General features: G+C 39.2%; 1 protein-coding gene across 2 annotated transcripts in view; it reads right to left on the bottom strand.

Annotated features, from left to right (window-relative positions):
• kcnj9 (potassium inwardly rectifying channel subfamily J member 9) overlaps positions 1-12,659 on the bottom strand; it is a 35,430-nt gene extending 22,771 nt beyond the window's left edge. Inside the window, exons 1-4 of one of the 2 annotated variants that reach the window (XM_061919566.1) lie at positions 12,329-12,659; positions 5,694-5,817; positions 3,308-3,706; positions 151-364 (exon numbers count right to left, since the gene is read on the bottom strand). In XM_061919566.1, the coding sequence (XP_061775550.1) occupies positions 151-364; positions 3,308-3,587 (494 nt within the window). In that variant the 5' untranslated portion in view covers positions 3,588-3,706; positions 5,694-5,817; positions 12,329-12,659. The remainder of the gene's footprint in view (positions 1-150; positions 365-3,307; positions 3,707-5,693; positions 5,818-12,328) is intronic. The other variant, XM_061919565.1, reaches the window with a different exon arrangement.
• Positions 12,660-24,455: the final 11,796 nt, after the last annotated feature.

Here is a 24,455-nt window from a genome sequence, read left to right as displayed (position 1 = left end):
TTGATATCTTTTTCCCTCTCAATGTGCGTAAATTAGTTCATCTTAAGGAAAAAAACATATTCTAACATTTCACAGTGCTCTCCTGTTTTCAATAAGACACATCTTCTGTCTTTTAACAGGAAGGAAATTTGATCTGAATTTTCATCTTACCTGCAGTACGCTATCAGGTACCAGATGGCGCCAAAAAAGAGCCACGTGACGGCGTAGGCCATGACAAAAACGAAGAGCGAGCATCGCCAGTTGAGATCCACCAGCGTGGTGAAGATGTCCGTCAGGTAGCGGTAGGTCTCGCGCATGTTGCCGTGCTGCACGTTGCAGCGGCCATTCTTCTCCACGTAGCGCTGCCTCTTGCGACGAGTGCGAGCTGGTGCGGCGAGAAAAGGAAACACACTTTTGGGTTAGAAGAACCTGAGGACATGTCCGTTCAGACACATTTGTAGCAAATATTGTGGTACTGTATGTCTTGTAATGGTGCAACCCTATAAAAAATGACTTTGGATTTACTTAAGAGAAGTCAGTGTACAGCTTTTAAAGCAGAATAGATTGATTAAAAAACCGCCATTATTTCCTAAATTGCTATATTGTGTTATGTATATAAGCATTAGGGATGTAACAGTAATTGGTATTAATGCCACAAAGTAACGCGTTACTGTAACACCGTAATTTTTGGCGGTAACTAGTAATAATAATAATAATAATGATAGATTTTGTTTGTAAAAAAAGCACTTTACATTGAGCAAACAACCTCAAAGTGCCATAGTGTAAAAAAATAGTAATAATAATAAAAAGAATACAAAGATAATAAAAATAAATACAATATAAAACTAGAAACAGCCCAATAGCTAGAACCAGCATGCATATCTATAAAAAGGCTTTTTTTAAAAGATGGGTTTTTAAGCCTTTTTTAAAAGCATCCACAGCCTGAGGTGCCCTCAGGTGGTCAAGGAGACCGTTCCAAAGACTGGGAGCAGCGGAGCAGAAAGCCCGGTCTCCCATAGTTCGTAGCATTGTCTTTGGAGGTTGGAGGAAATTAGACTGTTTGGAGCAGAGGTGTCGTGTGGGGGATTTGGGTCAAACGGGCCCTGCGATGAGGTGGCGACTTGTCCAGGGTGTACACCGCCTTTCGCCCAATTGTAGCTGGGCTGTAGCTCCCCAAAACAACCCCAAAGGGAATAAGCGGTATAAAATGGATGAATGGATAGTAGTCAAACGCGTTCTTTTTTATATTCAGTAAGTCAGTTACCCGTGTGTGTGTGTGTGTGTGTGTGTGTGTGTGAATGTATATGTGTTTACTAACAAGACATCATTGTGGAGCCGAAGCTGTGTTTCTTAACATGGAGATATTCCCACTACGTTGCTTTTGTCGAGCACGAAGAAAAGAAGATTTTGGATAAATGTAAGTTGTGTCTTGGATCAAAGATGCCATAAACTGCCCAAAACAGCAATTCAAATATGCTGAAACAGCTACAAAAGCAACATGCTTCGACGAAGCTCGTAAAGAGAGACACAGACTCTGGTGCCACTTCACCTCCACGTAAGGATTTTAACGGAGGGACTGCTAGCCAGGACAACATTGAGAGAGCCATTGCAGCGTATGTGCTAGAAGACATGCAGGCTATTTCTACAGTGGAGTCACCCGATTTCAGGCAGCTAATTAGCATGATACCGGCGTCAAACGGCAAATGGCACGGGAAACATTTTCCACGTACCTGGACAAAGTGGACAGTGAGTACATAAAAATGGAAAGAGAGCTAAAGAAAACACTCCAAACTCTGCCTCTGCTCATCATTCAGCACTGAAGGTACACACACTCTGTCAATTCTCTTATATACTCTTTCATTCTAGACTTCTAGAGTGTTTGATTATCACATCACTCCAAATCAGACCTGGGAAAAGTAAGGCCCGGGGGACACATGCAGCTTGTTGAGCTTTTCAATCCGGCCAGCCAGACATTCTCAAATAATTTTTTAAAGATCTTTAGTGTAGCTACCATTATGATGTGCAGTGAAGTTGTCTAATTGTTGTAAGTCTTCAACTATACAAAGTATATGGCAGAAGTGCATTGTGGGTCATGGGATGCTAACTGCTATATGCTACTGCTGTAGTTATTAAAATGGATCATTTCATCGTTGGCGGTAACTTATAAAAAGTGAGAAGGGCTGAACACAAAATGGCGTTGAAAAGGAGATCATGTAGTGCAGATTACAAGCTGGACGTAGTGAAATATGCAGCAGAAAAGGACAAGAGGAAGCAGCACATACCTTTTGAGTTGGCAGAGTTGTTTAGAAGCAACATCCCGGAAGAAAATTTCATGGGATTTATGGATTAGGAGTGAGAGATAGTTTGGTAAAGGTATAGCATGTTCTATATGTTATAGTTATTTGAATGACTCTTACCATAATATGTTAGCTTAACATAGCAGTTGCTTATTTATGCCTCATATAACCTACACTTATTCAGCCTGTTCTTCACTATTCTTTATTTATTTTAAATTGCCTTTCAAATGTCTATTCTTGCTGTTGGATTTTATCAAATAAATTCCCCCAAAAATGCGACTTATACTCCAGTGCGACGTATATATGTTTTTTTCCTTCTTTATTATGCATTTTCAGCGTGTGACACGTATACTCCGGAGCGACTTATAATCCGAAAAATACGGTAACTAAATAGTCACTTTTCACAGTAACACATTACTTTTGGGTGTAGGTAACTGAGTTAGTAGCTGAGTTACTTTTGAAATAAAGTAACTAGTAACTGTAACTAGTTACTGGTTTTCAGTAACTAACCCAACTCTGTATATTAATGATGAAACTCTCGACAGTTAGTATTAGTGTTTTAAAAATTAAAGTTATCAAAAAACAGACTGACTGGCGCTGGCTCATTACCTTAAATACTAATATGAAAACAAGAGATGTTTACTTTTTGATTTTATTTTCAGCAACTAAGCTATTTAATTGTTCACGTTGAACCTCCAAGTCTTAGCACAGGGTGATCGATACATACTGGGAAAAATATGACACAGAGGGGTTTTTACGGTGCGTTTGAGGATCGCTGAAGAGAGTAGGATGCCATGACGCCCATCAGTGAAGCATCAGAAACACTAACATGCAAAATGGAAGGTTTTCTAACAGTGGGCATATTTATTTTAGTTATTGTAAAACATCTAAAGATTTTAGTGTGTCTATAAGTACTTTTTGAGCAGATTTTACTATGTTAATTATGATAACCATGTTCATTTTGGTCCTTACATCCATGATTAGTATTTATTTACTCAAAGTTGGTGGACATTCAGGTGACGATCACTCACCCCACCCAAATCGCCCCCTCTCCTTCTCCGCCCCCTGGGTTTTCTTTCTGGTTTGATTGGCTTGGGCCTCCCGCTCGGCCATCTTGGATTGGAACGACCTGTTGACCTTAGCCAAGACGGGAGGGGAGGGCGGCGCCTCAGTGGTGACCACATGGCCCAGTTCCTCAGATTCATTGAAGACCCCAGCGGAGGAAGAGACTTCTGCAGCTTCTGGCTTGTCCTCCACAGGTAGCGACAGCGAGTCTGGGCGAGGTGACAGGACGGAATTCTCCACAGCCATGTTGTGTGTGTGTGTGTGTGTGTGTGTGTGTGTGTGTGTGTGTGTGTGTCTGTGTGTGATTGTGTTATTCAAAGTTTGGCACACTCCGTCTGCTGGATGTTGGTTGAAGCATTTGTTTGCTGAAACAAGAGAAGGAAAACATGGCGGGTCAAGCTTTTGTCCTGACATAATGACTCAAAATAAATAAAGGTCTACAAGGGCAGCTTTAAATGTGGTTTTGCGCAAGACGGGAAACTAAAATGACTCAGCACATCTCAAAATACGATAACAATTTGGAGGAGCACCAACTTCATTCTTCATTATGTCTTGCATTTATGGAAAAATAGACAATAACAAATTTGTGAAATTATAAATATGGCGGAGGCCTGAATTACTAAAAAGGTTGCATAATTAACAAAAACCCTGAAACTTATTTAAGATCCGCACCAAAATTGAGGGAAAATGTGAAAACGTGTCAACTAATTCATGCTAATCATGCTAATAAACCGATAAACGACTCCCAAAACATAGCAGAACAAGAAATAACACAAATAAAACCCTTGACAAAAGTGACACCTACGGCTTTTCACACACACAAGTGAATGCAATGCATACTTGGTCAACAGCCATACAGGTCACTCTGAGGGTGGACGCATAAACAACTTTAACACTGTTATATGCACCACACTGTGAACCCACACCAAACAAGAATGACAAACACATTTCGGGAGAACATCCGCACCGTAACACAACATAAATGGTAAATAAAATGGTAAATGGTTGTACTTGTATAACGCTTTTCTACCCCTTTTTAAAGGAGCCCAAAGCGCTTTGACAGTATTTCCACATTCACCCATTCACACACACATTCACACATTGATGGCGAGAGTTGCCATGCAAGGCACTAACCAGGACTCATCAGGAGCAGGGGTAAAGTGTCGTGCTCAAGGACACAACGGACGTGACTAGGATGGTAGAAGGTGGGAATTGAACCAGTAACCCTCAGATTGCTGGCACGGCCACTCCCCCAACTTCGTCACGCCGTCTCCAAACATAAACACAACAGAACAAATACCCAGAACCCTTTGCAGCACTAACTCTTCCAGGACACTACAATATACACCCGACCGCCCCCCCCACCTCAACCTCTTCATGCTCTCTCAGGGAGAGAATGTCCCAAATTCCAAGCTGCTCTTTTGAGGCATGTTAAAAAAAATTATGCACTTTGTGATTTCCATAATAAAAATGGCAGTGCCATGTTGGCATTTTTTTTCATAACTTGAGTTGATTTATTTTGGAAAACCTTGTTACATTGTTTAATGCATCCAGCGGGGCATCACAACAAAATTAGACATAATGTGTTGATTCCACGACTGTATATCCTTATCGGTTGACATCGGAATCGATATTTAAGAGTTGGACAATATCGGAATATCGGACAGCGTCAAAAAAGCCATTATCGGACATCTCTCCTTACTATTAATGTTACTTCTTGAACAGGAGTGGAAGAAAACGGATGGACGGATTAAAATGCACGACAATGTTTTATATTTTGAACGTTATTTTTAACACTGTGATTACCAACAGAATTATTCATTACTTTTTGTATTAAAGGCCTACTGAAAGCCACTACTAGCCACCACGCAGTCTGATAGTTTATATATCAATGATGAAATATTAACATTGCAACACATGCCAATACGGCCGCTTTAGTTTACTAAATTGCTATTTTAAATTCCCCGCCAAGTGTCCCGTTGAAAACATTGCGGTATGATGACGCGTGAGTTTGACGTCACCGGTGGTAGCGGACATTTTTTTCCAGCCCGATTCAAGCTATAAGTAGTCTGCTTTAATCGCATAATTACACAGTATTCTGGACATCTGTGTTGCTGAATCTTTCGCAATTTGTTCAATTAATAATGGAGAAGTCAAAGTAGAAAGATGTAGGTGGGAAGCGGTGTATTGCAGCTGCCTTTAGCAACACAAACACAGCCGGTGTTTCCTTGTTTAAAATTCCCAAAGGTGAAGCTTTACTATGGAACAGAGCGATCAAGCGAACATGGATCCCGACCACATGTCAACCGGCAAGTTTCGGTGAAAAAATTGTGGTAATAAGTTGGCTCTTACCGTAGTAATGAGGGCAGCTTGCGTCCTCCTGCAGCTGCGTGGCTTCCCTCAGAGACACTGGCGGTCACCACACCCATGGCCACACCCCTCCGACTTTCAGGTACCATATAATCTCACTAAAACACTAGTAACACAATAAGCAGATAAGGGATTTTCCAGAAGTATCCTAGTAAATGTGTCTAATAACATCTGAATTACTCCCACTGCCCTCGCCTTTTTTTTCCTAGTCCTTCACTCTCACTATCCTCATCCAAGAATCTTTCATCCTCGCTCAAATTAATGGGGAAATTGTCGCTTTCTCGGTCCGAATCGCTCTAGCTGCTGATGGCCCTGATTGTAAACAATGTGAGGATGTGACAACCAGTGACGTCACGCGCACATTGTCTGCTATTTCCGGTACAGGCAGGGCTTTTTTATTAGCCACCAAAAGTTGCGAACTTTATTGTGGATGTTCTCTACTAAATCCTTTCAGCAAAAATATGGCAATATCGCCAAATGATGAAGTATGACACATAGAATGGACCTGCTATCCCCGTTTAAATAAGAAAATCTCATTTCAGTCGGCCTTTAACACCAATGAGTTGACTGATAAACATTATTACATAATTTATTCAGAAAGTATCAATACCAACAAATCAAGATAGAATACTAATAACCGCAACATGTAAGTGTAAAAGAAAACCCAACAATGTTAGGATTTGTACATTTTTAGAATGTGCTTGTTCTATTTTTAGAAGTAGATTTTTCTCCATGTGGCCCCCAATTTAAATGAGTTTGACAACCCTGCTCTAGAGCCATAGGTTCCCTACCCCGGCTGTAACGTGTGCCGTAGCACAGTGGTTGAAAAAACACTCGTCTAGTAGTCAGTGAGAGAAATGTGGACAATGATGTTTAGCAAGAAGCAGTGGAGACACTTTAGCATGTTTGTCGTCAAGCAGCTGGGGGAGGTGTTCCATGTATGAATGTGTGTCCATGTATAAATGTGTGTGTGTCCATGTATGAATTTGTGTGTGTCCATGTATGAATTTGTGTCCATGTATAAATGTGTGTGTCCATGTATAAATGTGTGTGTCCATGTATAAATGTGTGTGTCCATGTATAAATGTGTGTGTCCATGTATAAATGTGTGTGTCCATGTATGAATGTGTGTGTCCATGTATAAATGTGTGTGTGTCCATGTATAAATGTGTGTCCATGTATGAATGTGTGTCCATGTGTGTCCATGTATAAATGTGTGTCCATGTATAAATGTGTGTCCATGTGTGTCCATGTATGAATGTGTGTCCATGTATGAATGTGTGTCCATGTATGAATGTGTGTCCATGTATAAATGTGTCCATGTATGAATGTGTGTCCATGTATAAATGTGTGTCCATGTATAAATGTGTGTCCATGTATAAATGTGTGTCCATGTATGAATGTGTGTCCATGTATAAATGTGTGTCCATGTATGAATGTGTGTCCATGTATGAATGTGTGTCCATGTATGAATGTGTGTCCATGTATGAATGTGTGTCCATGTATGAATGTGTGTCCATGTATAAATGTGTGTCCATGTATAAATGTGTGTCCATGTATAAATGTGTGTCCATGTATAAATGTGTGTCCATGTATAAATGTGTCCATGTATGAATGTGTGTCCATGTATGAATGTGTGTCCATGTATGAATGTGTGTCCATGTATGAATGTGTGTCCATGTATAAATGTGTCCATGTATAAATGTATGTCCATGTGTGTCCACGTATGAATGTGTGTCCATGTATGAATGTGTGTCCATGTATGAATGTGTGTCCATGTATAAATGTGTGTCCATGTATAAATGTGTGTCCATGTATAAATGTGTGTCCATGTATAAATGTGTCCATGTATAAATGTGTGTCCATGTGTAAATGTGTCCATGTATGAATGTGTGTCCATGTATGAATGTGTGTCCATGTATAAATGTGTCCATGTATAAATGTATGTCCATGTATAAATGTGTCCATGTATAAATGTATGTGAATGTGTGTCCACGTATGAATGTGTGTCCACGTATAAATGTGTGTCCATGTATAAATGTGTCCATGTATAAATGTATGTCCATGTATAAATGTGTCCATGTATAAATGTATGTGAATGTGTGTCCACGTATGAATGTGTGTCCACGTATAAATGTGTGTCCATGTATGAATGTGTGTCCATGTATGAATGTGTGTCCATGTATGAATGTGTGTCCATGTATAAATGTGTGTCCATGTATAAATGTGTCCATGTATGAATGTGTGTCCATGTATAAATGTGTGTCCATGTATAAATGTGTGTCCATGTATAAATGTGTGTCCATGTATGAATGTGTGTCCATGTATGAATGTGTGTCCATGTATAAATGTGTGTCCATGTATAAATGTGTGTCCATGTATAAATGTGTGTCCATGTATAAATGTGTGTCCATGTATAAATGTGTGTCAATGTATAAATGTGTGTCAATGTATAAATGTGTGTCAATGTATAAATGTGTGTCAATGTATAAATGTGTGTCAATGTATAAATGTGTGTCCAAGTATAAATGTGTGTCCAAGTATAAATGTGTGTCCATGTATAAATGTGTGTCCATGTATAAATGTGTGTCCATGTATAAATGTGTGTCCATGTATGAATGTGTGTCCATGTATGAATGTGTGTCCATGTATGAATGTGTCCATGTATGAATGTGTCCATGTATAAATGTGTGTCCATGTATAAATGTGTGTCCATGTATGAATGTGTGTCCATGTATGAATGTGTGTCCATGTATGAATGTGTGTCCATGTATAAATGTGTGTCCATGTATAAATGTGTGTCCATGTATAAATGTGTGTCCATGTATAAATGTGTGTCCATGTATAAATGTGTGTCCATGTATAAATGTGTGTCCATGTTTGAATGTGTCCATGTATGAATGTGTGTCCATGTATGAATGTGTGTCCATGTATAAATGTGTGTCCATGTATAAATGTGTGTCCATGTATGAATGTGTGTCCATGTATGAATGTGTGTCCATGTATGAATGTGTGTCCATGTATAAATGTGTGTCCATGTATGAATGTGTGTCCATGTATGAATGTGTGTCCATGTATGAATGTGTGTCCATGTATGAATGTGTGTCCATGTATGAATGTGTGTCCATGTATGAATGTGTGTCCATGTATAAATGTATGTCCATGTATAAATGTGTCCATGTATAAATGTGTGTCCACGTATGAATGTGTGTCCACGTATGAATGTGTGTCCACGTATGAATGTGTGTCCACGTATGAATGTGTGTCCACGTATAAATGTGTGTCCATGTATAAATGTGTGTCCATGTATAAATGTGTGTCCATGTATAAATGTGTGTCCATGTATAAATGTGTGTCCATGTATGAATGTGTGTCCATGTATGAATGTGTGTCCATGTATGAATGTGTGTCCATGTATGAATGTGTGTCCATGTATGAATGTGTGTCCATGTATGAATGTGTGTCCATGTATAAATGTGTCCATGTATGAATGTGTGTCCATGTATGAATGTGTGTCCATGTATGAATGTGTGTCCATGTATGAATGTGTGTCCATGTATGAATGTGTGTCCATGTATAAATGTGTCCATGTATAAATGTGTGTCCATGTATAAATGTGTGTCCATGTATAAATGTGTCCATGTATAAATGTGTCCATGTATAAATGTGTGTCCAAGTATAAATGTGTGTCCATGTATAAATGTGTGTCCATGTATAAATGTGTCCATGTATAAATGTGTGTCCATGTATGAATGTGTGTCCATGTATGAATGTGTGTCCATGTATGAATGTGTGTCCATGTATGAATGTGTGTCCATGTATAAATGTGTGTGTGTCCATGTATAAATGTGTGTCCATGTATGAATGTGTGTCCATGTATGAATGTGTGTCCATGTATGAATGTGTGTCCATGTATGAATGTGTGTCCATGTATGAATGTGTGTCCATGTATAAATGTGTCCATGTATAAATGTGTGTCCATGTATAAATGTGTGTCCATGTATAAATGTGTCCATGTATAAATGTGTGTGTGTCCATGTATGAATGTGTGTCCATGTATAAATGTGTGTCCATGTATAAATGTGTGTCCATGTATGAATGTGTGTCCATGTATAAATGTGTGTCCATGTATAAATGTGTGTCCATGTATAAATGTGTGTCCATGTATAAATGTGTGTCCATGTATAAATGTGTGTCCATGTATAAATGTGTGTCCATGTATGAATGTGTGTCCATGTATAAATGTGTGTCCATGTATGAATGTGTGTCCATGTATGAATGTGTGTCCATGTATATATGTGTGTGTGTCCATGTATGAATGTGTGTCCATGTATGAATGTGTGTCCATGTATGAATGTGTGTCCATGTATGAATGTGTGTCCATGTATGAATGTGTGTCCATGTATGAATGTGTGTCCATGTATGAATGTGTGTCCATGTATGAATGTGTGTCCATGTATGAATGTGTGTCCATGTATGAATGTGTGTCCATGTATGAATGTGTGTCCATGTATGAATGTGTGTCCATGTATGAATGTGTGTCCATGTATAAATGTGTGTCCATGTATAAATGTGTGTCCATGTATAAATGTGTGTCCATGTATAAATGTGTGTCCATGTATAAATGTGTCCATGTATAAATGTGTCCATGTATAAATGTGTCCATGTATGAATGTGTGTCCATGTATGAATGTGTGTCCATGTATAAATGTGTGTCCATGTATAAATGTGTGTCCATGTATAAATGTGTCCATGTATGAATGTGTGTCCATGTATGAATGTGTGTCCATGTATAAATGTGTGTCCATGTATAAATGTGTCCATGTATGAATGTGTGTCCATGTATAAATGTGTGTCCATGTATAAATGTGTGTCCATGTATAAATGTGTGTCCATGTATAAATGTGTGTCCATGTATAAATGTGTGTCCATGTATAAATGTGTGTCCATGTATGAATGTGTGTCCATGTATGAATGTGTGTCCATGTATGAATGTGTGTCCATGTATGAATGTGTGTCCATGTATGAATGTGTGTCCATGTATAAATGTGTGTCCATGTATAAATGTGTGTCCATGTATAAATGTGTGTCCATGTATGAATGTGTGTCCATGTATGAATGTGTGTCCATGTATGAATGTGTGTCCATGTATGAATGTGTGTCCATGTATGAATGTGTGTCCATGTATGAATGTGTGTCCATGTATGAATGTGTGTCCATGTATGAATGTGTGTCCATGTATGAATGTGTGTCCATGTATGAATGTGTGTCCATGTATGAATGTGTGTCCATGTATGAATGTGTGTCCATGTATGAATGTGTGTCCATGTATAAATGTGTGTCCATGTATAAATGTGTGTCCATGTATAAATGTGTGTCCATGTATAAATGTGTGTCCATGTATAAATGTGTCCATGTATAAATGTGTCCATGTATGAATGTGTGTCCATGTATGAATGTGTGTCCATGTATAAATGTGTGTCCATGTATAAATGTGTGTCCATGTATAAATGTGTCCATGTATGAATGTGTGTCCATGTATGAATGTGTGTCCATGTATAAATGTGTGTCCATGTATAAATGTGTCCATGTATGAATGTGTGTCCATGTATAAATGTGTGTCCATGTATAAATGTGTGTCCATGTATAAATGTGTGTCCATGTATAAATGTGTGTCCATGTATAAATGTGTGTCCATGTATAAATGTGTGTCCATGTATGAATGTGTGTCCATGTATGAATGTGTGTCCATGTATGAATGTGTGTCCATGTATGAATGTGTGTCCATGTATAAATGTGTGTCCATGTATAAATGTGTGTCCATGTATAAATGTGTGTCCATGTATAAATGTGTGTCCATGTATGAATGTGTGTCCATGTATAAATGTGTGTCCATGTATGAATGTGTGTCCATGTATAAATGTGTGTCCATGTATAAATGTGTGTCCATGTATGAATGTGTGTCCATGTATAAATGTGTGTCCATGTATGAATGTGTGTCCATGTATGAATGTGTGTCCATGTATGAATGTGTCCATGTATAAATGTGTCCATGTATGAATGTGTGTCCATGTATAAATGTGTGTCCATGTATAAATGTGTGTCCATGTATAAATGTGTGTCCATGTATAAATGTGTCCATGTATAAATGTGTGTCCATGTATAAATGTGTGTCCATGTATAAATGTGTGTCCATGTATAAATGTGTGTCCATGTATAAATGTGTGTCCATGTATGAATGTGTGTCCATGTATAAATGTGTGTCCATGTATGAATGTGTGTCCATGTATAAATGTGTGTCCATGTATAAATGTGTGTCCATGTATAAATGTGTGTCCATGTATAAATGTGTCCATGTATAAATGTGTGTCCATGTATAAATGTGTGTCCATGTATAAATGTGATTTACATCCCCTCAGGCCTACTGGTGTTTCTTGCGTATGTCTTCGACGAGGCCCTGCTCTGTGAAAAATGTCCAAAACATGTCGTCTTACTGCATTTGGAGACAACCGTGATGACGTAAGACCCCAGCGGACGCATCAGAAATTGACACAATTAAAAAAAAAAACGGACTAAGGTGAAAACACTGTTTGTGTTTTGAAATGACGAAAGCTGACCTGATCACTTTGGTCCGGCTGAAGGTTTCATTTGAAGAAGAAGAAGAAGACGGGGCAGGTTGGTCGTCGTGTGGGCGAGACAAGAAGGTTGGACGTGCTCCATTTCTCCTGTCGGAGTGGCGGCGAGGCGGCATGGACTCCTCCCCCCGCCCCGCTTCTTCGTCTCTCTCTGCCGAAACAAAAGAGCTGATCAGCGGTCACAAGGAAACGGAAGCTCGGCGTCCATCGGCGTGGCGTGTGGAAGCTCCGCGGTGCTCGGCTGCTCGGCTTCTCGGCTGTGATGTGATGGAGGCGGCAGGTGTGGCGGCTCTGGTCGTCAGCCCAGCCCCTTTAGCGGCCTCCCCCCGATAAATGCTGGCCTCCCCCGATAAATGCTGGAAATTCACAACAAGGTTTAGAAAAGTGCTCACCTTTTACACAACATTTAAGATTTTCATATTTAAAAAAAAAAAAAAGCTAAACGCTCACTGGCCAAAAGAACTCATAAGAGTCGATACAAGCCAGTTATATTAAATAAATTAGCCTTTGTAGCAAAAATAATGCTTGAATTTTTTTTAGGTCTCCTTTAAAGGCCTACTGAAAGCCACTACTAGCGACCACGCAGTCTGATAGTTTATATATCAATGATGAAATATTAACATGGCAACACATGACAATACGGCCGCTTTAGTTTACTAAATTGCTATTTTAAATTTCGCGCGGAAGTATCATGCTAAAACGTCACACATTGTAGAGGACATTTTTGTCCAGCGCCGTTCAAAGCTATAAGTCGTCTCTTTACATCGCATAATTCCACAGTATTATGGACATCTGTGTTGCTGAATCTTTTGCAATTTGTTCAATTAATAATGGAGACGTCAAAGAAGAAAGATGTAGGTGGGAAGCGGTGTAGTGCGGCCGCCTTTAGCAACACAAACACAGCCGGTTTTTCCTTGTTTACATTCCCGAAAGATGACGGTGAAGCTTTACTATGGAACAGAGCGGTCAAGCGAACATGGTTCCCTACCACATGTCAACCGGCAGGTTTTGGTGAGAAAATGTTGGTAATAAGTCGGCTCTTACCGTAGACATGAGGGGAAAGCTTGCGCCGTTCCTCCTGCAGCTGTCAAAGAGGCAGCTGCGGACTCTCTTGCCTCCTCCCACTGGCCACCACCTACCGTCAGATGCTTCCACCATGGAGGAAGCATCAACTGCCTTCGCCTCGTCGAGAAACGTGGCTTCCCTTGGAGACACTGGCGGTCACCACACCCATGGCCACACCCCTCCGACTTTCAGGTTGTACAGGTACAACCATATAATCTCACTAAAACACTAGTAACACAATAAGCAGATAAGGGATTTTCCAGAATTATCCTAGTAAATTTGTCTAATAACATCTGAATCGCTCTGCCGTCTAATTTTTTTTTGTTTTGTTTTGTTTTCCTAGTCCTTCACACTCACTTTTCTCATCCACAAATCTTTCATCCTCGTTCAAATTAATGGGGAAATCGTCGCTTTCTCGGTTCGAATCGCTCTCGCTGCTGGTGGCCATGATTGTAAACAATGTTCAAATGTGAGGAGCTCCACAACCCATGACGTCACGCGCACATCGTCTGCTACTTACGGTACAGGCAAGGCTTTTTTATTAGCGACCAAAAGTTGCGAACTTTAGCGTCAGCAAAAATATGGCAATATGGCGAAATGATGAAGTATGACACATAGAATGGACCTGTTATCCCCTTTTAAATAGGAAAATCTCATTTCAGTAGGCCTTTAAAACAATTACTTTTCATTCGACAACATAAATATTTTGTTTCTGCTGACATTTTGGTATTAACAATAATGAACACCAATGGCACTTGTAGATTTCCGTTCATATTTGTTTGTTAAACATCCATCCATGTTCTTCCGCTTATCCTAGGTCAGGTCACGGGGGCAGCAGCCTAAGCAGGGAAGCCCAGACTCTCCTCTCCCCAGCCACTTCGTCCCGCTCTTCTCGGGGATGTTCCCCAACGTGTCCTGGGTCTTCCCCGTGGCCTCCTACCGGTCGGACGTGCCCTAAACACCTCCCTAGGGAGGCGTTCGGGTGGCATCCTGACCAGATGCCCGAACCACCTCATCTGGCTCCTCTCCATGTGGAGGAGCAGCGGCTTTACTTTGAGTTCCTCCCGGATGGCAGAGCTTCTCACCCTATCTCTAAGGGAGAGACCCACCACGCATATTTGATGTTCAAACTGATAAAAAAAAATTGTTTTTTTTTGCAAATAGTCATTAACTTTAGAATTTGATGCCAGCAAGACGTGACAAAGAAGTTGGGAAGGGTGGCAATAAATATTGAAAAAGTTGAGGAATGCTCATCAAACACTTATTATGAACATCCCACAGGTGTGCAGGCTAATTGGGAACAGGTGGGTGCCATGATTGGCTATAAAAACAGCTTCCCAAAAAATGCTCAGTCTTTCACAAGAAAGGATGGGGCGAGGTACACCCCTTTGACCACAACTGCGTGAGCAAATAGCCCAACATTTTAAGAACAACCTTTCTCAAAGTGCAATTGCAAGAAATTTAGGGATTTCAACATCTACGCTCCATAATATCATCAAAAGGTTCAGAGAATCTGGAAAAATCACTCCACGTAAGCAGCATGGCCGGAAACCCACATTGAATGACCGTGACCTTCCATCCGTCAGATGGCACTGTATCAAAAACCAACATCAATCTCTAAAGGATATCACCACATGGGCTCAGGAACACTTCATAAAACCACTGTCACTAAATACAGTTCGTCGCTACATCTGTAAGTGCAAGTTAAAGCTCTACTATGCAAAGCGAAAGCCATTTATCAACAACATCCAGAAATGCCACCGGCTTCTCTGGGCCCGAGTTCTGTGGTCTGACGAGTCCACATTTCAAATTGTTTTTGGAAATATTCAACATCGTGTCATCCGGATGACACGATGTTGAATATTTCCAAAAACAATTTTAAATGTTCGCTTCCCCATTGGTCCGGACCAATGGGGAAGCGAACCATCCAGACTGTTATCGACGCAAAGTTCAAAAGCCAGCATGTGTGATGGTATGGGGGTGTATTAGTGCCCAAGGCATGGGTAACTTACACATCTGTGAAGGCACCATTAATGCTGAAAGGTCCATACAGGTTTTGGAACAACATATGCTGCCATCGAAGCGCCGTCTTTTTCATGGACGCCCCTGCTTATTTCAGCAAGAAAATGCCAAGCCACATTCAGCACGTGTTACAACAGCGTGGCTTCATAGAAAGAGTGCGGGTACTTTCCTGGCCTGCCTGCAGTCCAGACCTGTCTCCCATGGAAAATGTGTGGCGCATTATGAAGCGTAAAATACGACAGCGGAGACCCCGGACTGTTGAAGGACTGAAGCTCTACATAAAACAAGAATGGGAAAGAATTCCACTTTCAAAGCTTCAACAATTAGTTTCCTCAGTTCCCAAATGTTTATTGAGTGTTGTTAAAAGAAAAGGTGATGTAACACAGTGGTGAACATGCCCTTTCCCAACTACTTTGGCACGTGTTGCAGCCATGAAATTCGAAGTTAATTATTATTTCCCAAAAAAAATAAAATAAAGTTTTTGAGTTTGAACATCAAATATCATCTCTTTGTAGTGCATTTAATTGAATATGGGTTGAAAAGGATTTACAAATCATTATATTTTGTTTATATTTACATCTAACACAATTTCCCAACTCATATGGAAACGGGGTTTGTACTCAAAGGTGCATTGCACACATTGTCACAGTGCATGTCAAAATAAAAGGCTGCATGTAACCAAAGGTGCATTGCACACATTGCCACAGTGCATGTCAAAATAAAAGTTTGCATGTAACCAAAGGTGCATTGCACACATTGTCACAGTGCATGTCAAAATAAAAGCCTGCATGTAACCAAAGGTGCATTGCACACATTGTCACAGTGCATGTCAAAATAAAAGCACCTACCAAATGCACTTTGGAAAATAAGGGCAGAACATGTATTATCATGATTTATATTCCCTATTAATGATTATCCTACAACACGCATGAATCAGCTAAACTCTATTTTACACTCTGAATAATAGCAGGTTATATGATTATTGAAATAAATTCATATTTTGGCCACATTTGATGGGACATTTTGTTAACACTATTTGTAAAAAAAACAAAAACAAAACAAACATCCTTTTTTTTTTGTTAAACAAAACCAATAGAGGTGCACAAAAATCAAATCACATCTCAATAGTGATTTTTATTCATCTCAATTCTATATGAATTCATCATTTCACAAAAAAGATTAAAAAAACATCGAAAAAAATCAATCAATCAATGTTTATTTATATAGCCCTAAATCACAAGTGTCTCAAAGGGCTGCACAAGCCACAACGACATCCGCGGTACAGAGCCCACATAAGAGCAAGGAAAAACTCACCCCAGTGGGACGTCGGTGACAATGACTATAAGAAACCTTGGAGAGGACCGCATATGTGTGCATATGTATATAGACATATGTATGTGTATATTTATATACTGGGAATATATGTGCGTATATACATATGCCCACATATGCGTATACATTGATTACATGTCAATAAACATATGTATATATGTGTGTAAATATATATATAGATGTATATGTATACAGTATTTATGTATGTATATATATAATGTGTATTTACATACATGTATATACATACATTATGTGTGTGTATATATATATATATATATATATACATATATATGTATATATATATATATATATATATATACATATATATATATATATATATATTTATTTATTTATTTATGCATATATACAGTGGGGCAAAAAAGTATTTAGTCCGAATAGAATAGAATAGAATAGAATAGACTTTATTGTCAATATATTTGCGTATAACGAGATTAAAGACTCCAACTTAAGGTGCGGTTGTGGGAACAAATATGGGGAAAAATAAATAACACAACAGGTAATAAAGGAAAAACTAACAATTGAGATAAGGTATGTAGGTAGGTAGGTCTTTATTGTCATTGCAACAAGTACAACAAAACTTTGTTTTCAGCACAAACCTGTTCAAGATGAGACAAACAAACAGTGTACAGGGCTACAGAAGAAGAACGCTGATGGGTCGTCATAAGGCCCCCCGTAAAAGATGGGAAAAAGGTCAACGCTGGGGAAGGATGAGTAAAAAAATACAATCTAGACTGGAAAAAAACCTCCATAGCAAAGCACATATACATATTACAACATACATCTCCAGATATCTAGCAACAGAGGGAAGGGAGTTCAAGGTCATGGTGGTCACGACGAGTTGAGTTTATACCAAAAAGTTCTATTTTGGTTTCATCTGACCACATGACATTCTCCCAATCCTCTGCTGTATCATCCATGTATCCATTTTGGTATAAACTCAACTCCTCGTGTTTGGAGGAAGAAGAATACTAAGTTGCATCCCAAGAACACCATACCTACTGTGAAGCATGGGGGTGGAAACATCATGCTTTGGGGCTGTTTTTCTGCTAAGGGGACAGGACGATTGATCCGTGTTAAGGAAAGAATGAATGGGGCCATGTATCGTGAGATTTTGAGCCAAAACCTCCTTCCATCAGTGAGAGCTTTGAATGGTTGACCAAATACTTATTTTCCACCATCATTTACAAATAAATTCTTTAAAATCCCTACAATGTAAATTCCTGGATTTTTTTTTCACATTCTGTCTCTCACAGTTGAAGTGTACCTATGATGGATATTACAGACCTCTGTGCAAGTTCTCCCACTAAAAATGATGACAATCGGTGGCTGACTAAATACTTGTTTGCCCTACTGTATATATATATATATATATATATATATATATATATATATATATACACACATATATATATATATATATATATAAAAACCCTGTTCATATTATTAGAATATCATGAAAAGTTTATTTATTTCAGTAATTATATTGAGAAGGTGAAACTTACATATTATATCAATTCATTACACACATAGTGATATATTTGAAATGTTTTTTTCTTCAAATTTTGATGATTAATACTGACAATTACTGAAAATCAGTATCTCAGAAAATTCGAATATTAGTTATGACTAGTACCAAAAAATATTTTTTAGAAATGTGGTCCAACTGAAAAGTATGAAGATGGAAAGTTTCAGCATGTACGGCAATCAATACTTAGTTGCAGCTCCTTTTGCCTGAATTGCTGCAGCAATACGGCGTGGCATGGAGTCCACCAGTCTGTTGCACTCCTCAGGTGTTATGAGAGCCCAGCTTGCTTTAATAGTGGCCTTCAGCTCTTCAGCATTGTTGGGTGTGGCATCTCACATCTTCCGCTTCACAATACCCCATAGCTTTTCTATGGGGTTAAGGTCAGGTGAGTTTGCAGGCCAATCAAGAACAGGGATACCATACTCCTTAATCCAAGTACTGGTAGATTTGGCACTGTGTGCAGGTGCCAAGTCATGTTGGAAAATGAAATCTTCACCTCCATAAAATTGGTCCGCGGCAGGCAGCATAAAGTGTTCTAAAACTTCCTGGTAGACTGCTGCATTGACCCTAGACCTCAGGAAACACAGTGGACCAACACCAGCAGATGACATGGCACCCCAGACCATTACCCATTGTGGAAATTTGACACTGGACTTCAGGCAACGTGGAATCTGTGCCTCTCCTGTCTTCCTCCGGACTCTGGGACCTTGATTTTCAAAGGAGATACAAAGTTTACTTTGATCTGAAAACATAACTTTGGCCCACTCAGCAGCAGTACAGTCTTTTTTGTCTTGAGCCCAGGCGAGACTCTTTTGGTGTTGTCTCTTATTCAAGAGTAGCTTTACACAAGGAATGCGACAGCTGAAGCCCATATCTTACATACGTCGGTGCGTGGTGGTTCTTGAAGCACTGACTCCAGCTGCAGTCCACTCTTTGTGGATCTCCCCCACATTTTTGAATCGGTTTTGTTTGACAACCATCTCCAGGGCGCGGCTATCCCCCTTATGTACACTTTTTTCTACCACATCTTTGTCTTCCCTTCGCCTCTCTATTATTGTGCTTGGACAAAGCTCTGGGAACATCCAACCTCTTTGGCAATGACCTTTTGTGTCTTGCCCTCCTTCTTTAAAGTATCAATGGTCATCTTTTGGACAGTTGTCAAGTCAGCAGTCTTCCCCATGATTGTGTGTCATACAGAATCAAAACGAGAGACCATTTAAAGGCTTTTCCAGGTGTTTTGAGTTAGTTAGCTAATTAGAGTATGGCACCAGGTGTCTTCAATATCTGACCTTTTCACCATATTCTAATTTTCTGAGATGTTGAATTTAGGGTTTTCATTGGTTGTCAGCTATAATCATCTCCTTTCTGGCAAAAAACACTTGAAATGTATCAGTCTGTTTGGAATGAATGTAGACATTCTACAAGTTTGACTTTCTAAATGGAATTAATGAAATAAATCAACTTTTTCATGATATTCTCATAATATGACCAGCACCTGTATATATATATATATATATATATATATGTATATATATATATATATATATATATATATGTATATATATATATGTGTATGTATATATATATATATATATATATATATATGTATGTATATATGTGTGTATATATATATTTATATGTATGTATATATGTATATATATACCTGTATATATGTATGTGTATGTATATGTATATATATATGTGTATGTATATATATATGTATGTGTATGTATATGTATATATATATGTGTATGCCATCCATCCATCCATCATCTTCCGCTTATCCGAGGTCGGGTCGCGGGGGCAGCAGCCTAAGCAGGGAAGCCCAGACTTCCCTATCTCCAGCCACTTCGTCTAGCTCTTCCCGGGGGATCCCGAGGCGTTCCCAGGCCAGCCGGGAGACATAGTCTTCCCAACGTGTCCTGGGTCTTCCCCGTGGCTTCCTACCAGCTGGACGTGCCCTAAACACATCCCTAGGGAGGCGTTCGGGTGGCATCCTGACCAGATGCCCGAACCACTTCATCTGGCTCCTCTCGATGTGGAGGAGCAGCGGCTTTACGTTGAGCTCCTCCCGGATGGCAGAGCTTCTCACCCTATCTCTAAGGGAGAGCCCCGCCACCCGGCGGAGGACACTCATTTCGGCCGCTTGTACCCGTGATCTTATCCTTTCGGTCATGACCCAAAGCTCATGACCATAGGTGAGGATGGGAACGTAGATCGACCGGTAAATTGAGAGCTTTGCCTTCCGGCTCAGCTCCTTCTTCACCACAACGGATTGGTACAACGTCCGCATTACTGAAGACGCCGCACCGATCCGCCTGTCGATCTCACGATCCACTCTTCCCCCACTCGTGAACAAGACTCCTAGGTACTTGAACTCCTCCACTTGGGGCAGGGTCTCCTCCCCAACCCGGAGATGGCACTCCACCCTTTTCCGGGCGAGAACCATGGACTCGGATTTGGAGGTGCTGATTCTCATTCCGGTCGCTTCACACTCGGCTGCGAACCGATCCAGTGAGAGCTGAAGATCCCGGCCAGATGAAGCCATCAGGACTACATCATCTGCAAAAAGCAGAGACCTAATCCCGTGGCCACCAAACCGGAACCCCTCAACGCCTTGGCTGCGCCTAGAAATTCTGTCCATAAAAGTTATGAACAGAATGGGTGACAAAGGACAGCCTTGGCGGAGTCCAACCCTCACTGGAAACGTGTCCGACTTACTGCCAGCAATGCGTGTATAAGTATATATATATATATATGTGTGTTTGTATATTGTAAGGTCAGGTCGGTTGGATTTGCTACTGGTAACCTGTAATCCAGTACAACCTGTTTGAGAGTCGGGCTGCCGGCGACTCAACTGGCACTCCCATCAGTCCCCAACTGGGGCTGTTGAGGTGGGTGGCTAGACACCCTGGTGGAAGCAAAAACAAGATTCGCCAAAGGCCAAAGGGCGCTCGCCCTTCAGCCATCTAGCAGGGTAGGAAGAGCTCAACATCCTTGGCCAGACGTCTTCCTAGGAGAAGGACAACTCTGACTGCAAACCTGGGTATGTAATACCCGTAGATTTGGTGTTTACACTGCACCAATGGGCGGATGAGCTGAACAAACCAGCAAACGGCCAGGGCGGAGGAGGTCTGTACTCCTGTACTACGCTTTTGACACATCCATTGAGGGTGTCTATCTACACACACGGTCTGACGGCAAATTGTTCAATCTGGCAAGATTACGTTTGAAGACCAAAAGGAGGTTAGTGTTAATCCGAGAGATGCTTTTTGGAGACGATGCTGCTCTTGTTACCAACACCAAAGAAGCCTTACAACGTCTACGTGACTGTTTTGCGAATGATTGTGAACAGTTTGGACTTACAGTTAGCCTGCAGAAAACCAATGTTAGTGTTCAAGGTGCTGCAAATCCTGTTATCAAGATGAATGGAGTCACTTTAGAGGTAGTAGATAATTTTATATACCTAGGCTTGACAATTAGCAATAAACTCTCGCTTGATGTTGAACTTGACAGGAGGCTTGGAAAGGCAAATACCATCATGACTAAACTAGCAAAACGAGTACGGGAAAACAACGCTCTTACTCAACATACAAAGATCCGAGTTTGTCAGGCCTGCGTTCTCAGCACTTTACTCTACCGAAGCGAGATCTGGACTACTTACATGAGACAAGAGCGTCGACTTAACGATTTTCACATGTGGTGTATCAAACGTATCCTTGGTATTAGTTGGCAGGACTATATTCCACAAAGTGTCATTCTTCAGCGGGCTAATATCCATAGTATGAACTCTCTTCTTAGCCAGCTCCGTCTTCGATGACTGGGACATGTTCGGCGGATGGAGGACAGATGGCTTCCCAAGGACATTATGTATGGACAACTAGCTGCTGGTTCCAGACGTGTTGGTCGTCCCTCCCTCCGGTTCAAGGACGCATGCAAGAGAGATCTGAAGGCGTGTAATATTCCTCTAGACAGCTGGGAGGCACAGGCGGAGAACCGAAATGTCTGGCGTCAAGCGGTTGGACGGGGTATTGCAGAGGCTGATTCGAGGAGAGGCCAGCTCGCAGAGGAGAAGAGAGACAGGAGGAAACGTTCTGCAAATACCATTGCACAGCAGGAGCGGGATGAAGTCTCTACTCATGTTTGTGCAAAGTGCAACCGGGACTGTCACTCAAGAATTGGATTGTACAGCATGCTAGGCATTGTCAACAAACCTCAATGTACCGTATCAACAAAACATCAAGTTAAAATGTGAAAATTATAATTAAATAAGTACATTGTACAAGCACAACATTCATTAAAACTGAAAAGATATTACAAATAATTGACTAAAACAGGATGACAAAACTATTTTAAAAAAAACTAATAATAATTAAAGTACCATTACAAAATTTAAAAAAATAATAATTTTTTTAACATCAAATCGAAATAAGTGTCTGACACAAGAGCGTAAATTAGCATGGTCATCTGTGACTAACCTGCCAAAGATATGTGTTTTTATATATATATATATATATATATATATATATATATATATATATATATATATATATATATATATATATATATATATATATATATATATATATGTATATATATATATATATATATATATATATATATAAAATGTATGTATGTATATGTATATCTGTATGTATGTATATGTATATGAGTATGTATATATGTAAGTGTATGTATATGTGTATATATATATATACATTTATGTGTATATATATGTATGTATTATATATGTATATGTATGTGTATATATATGTATGTATGTATTATATATGTATATGTATGTATTATATATGTATGTGTATATATGTATGTATGTATTATATATGTATGTGTATATAGGTATGTATGTATGTATTATATATATATGTGTATGTATATATATGTGTGTATATATGTATATGTATGTGTGTGTATATATGTATATATGTGTGTGTATATATATATATGTGTGTGTATATATATGTGTGTATGTATATATGTGTGTATGTATATATGTGTATTTATATATATATGTGTATGTATATATATGTGTGTGTGTGTGTGTGTGTGTGTAAGTATATACAGTATATATATGTGTGTGTGTGTGTATGTATATATATGTGTGTATATATATGTATATATATATGTGTATGTATATATATGTACATATATATATGTGTGTATGTATATATATGTGTGTGTATGTGTATATATATATGTCTATATATATATATATATGTATATGTATTTATATATGTATATGTATGTGTGTGTATATATATATATATATATATATATATATATACATATATATGTCTTGATTGGATTATCCGGAGAATAGTGCTCGATACCGTATATATATATGTGTATGTATATATGTATGTGTATGTGTGCGTATATACAATGTGTATGTATATATGTGTATTTATATATATATATATGTGTATGTATATATATATATGTGTGTATGTGTATACATATATATATATATACATATATGTGTATGTATATATGTATGTATATATATATATGTGTATATATATATATGTGGGACGGCGTGGCGCAGTGGGACAGTGGCCGTGCGTAACCCGAGGGTCACTGGTTCAAATCCCACCTAGAACCAACCTCGTCACGTCCGTTGTGTCCTGAGCAAGACACTTCACCCTTGCTCCTGATGGTTGCTGGTTGGCGCCTTGCATGGCAGCTCCCTCCATCAGTGTGTGAATGTGTGTGTGAATGGGTAAATGTGGAAGTAGTGTCAAAGCGCTTTGAGTACCTTGAAGGTAGAAAAGCGCTATACAAGTACAACCCATATATATATATGTGTATATATATATATATATATATATATATATATGTATATGTGTGTATGAAATGGAGTGTTTTGAAGTTGTTGAAGGCTTTGAAAGCTACAATGGTCACTCCCATTAGAAGCATTTTGCAGGCATTTTCAATCATCTTGCGAAAAAAGACGTTTGTTTTTGTTTCTCATAATGATTGTGAACAAACAAATTCCCAAATTCCAAACATAGTAAAGTTTTCCTTTAAATGGCAAGTAAATACATATTTTTTGGCTACTTTATTAACATCAATTCGCAATACTGATCATTTGGAAGTGTTTTTAGGCTACAGACATAGATTTAA

Source organism: Nerophis ophidion, linkage group LG14, assembly GCF_033978795.1.
Source record: "Nerophis ophidion isolate RoL-2023_Sa linkage group LG14, RoL_Noph_v1.0, whole genome shotgun sequence".
Classification (NCBI taxonomy): Eukaryota; Metazoa; Chordata; class Actinopteri; order Syngnathiformes; family Syngnathidae; genus Nerophis; species Nerophis ophidion.
The sequence above is the reverse complement of the archived record's forward strand: the minus strand, read 5'-3'. Positions and strand labels throughout refer to the sequence as shown.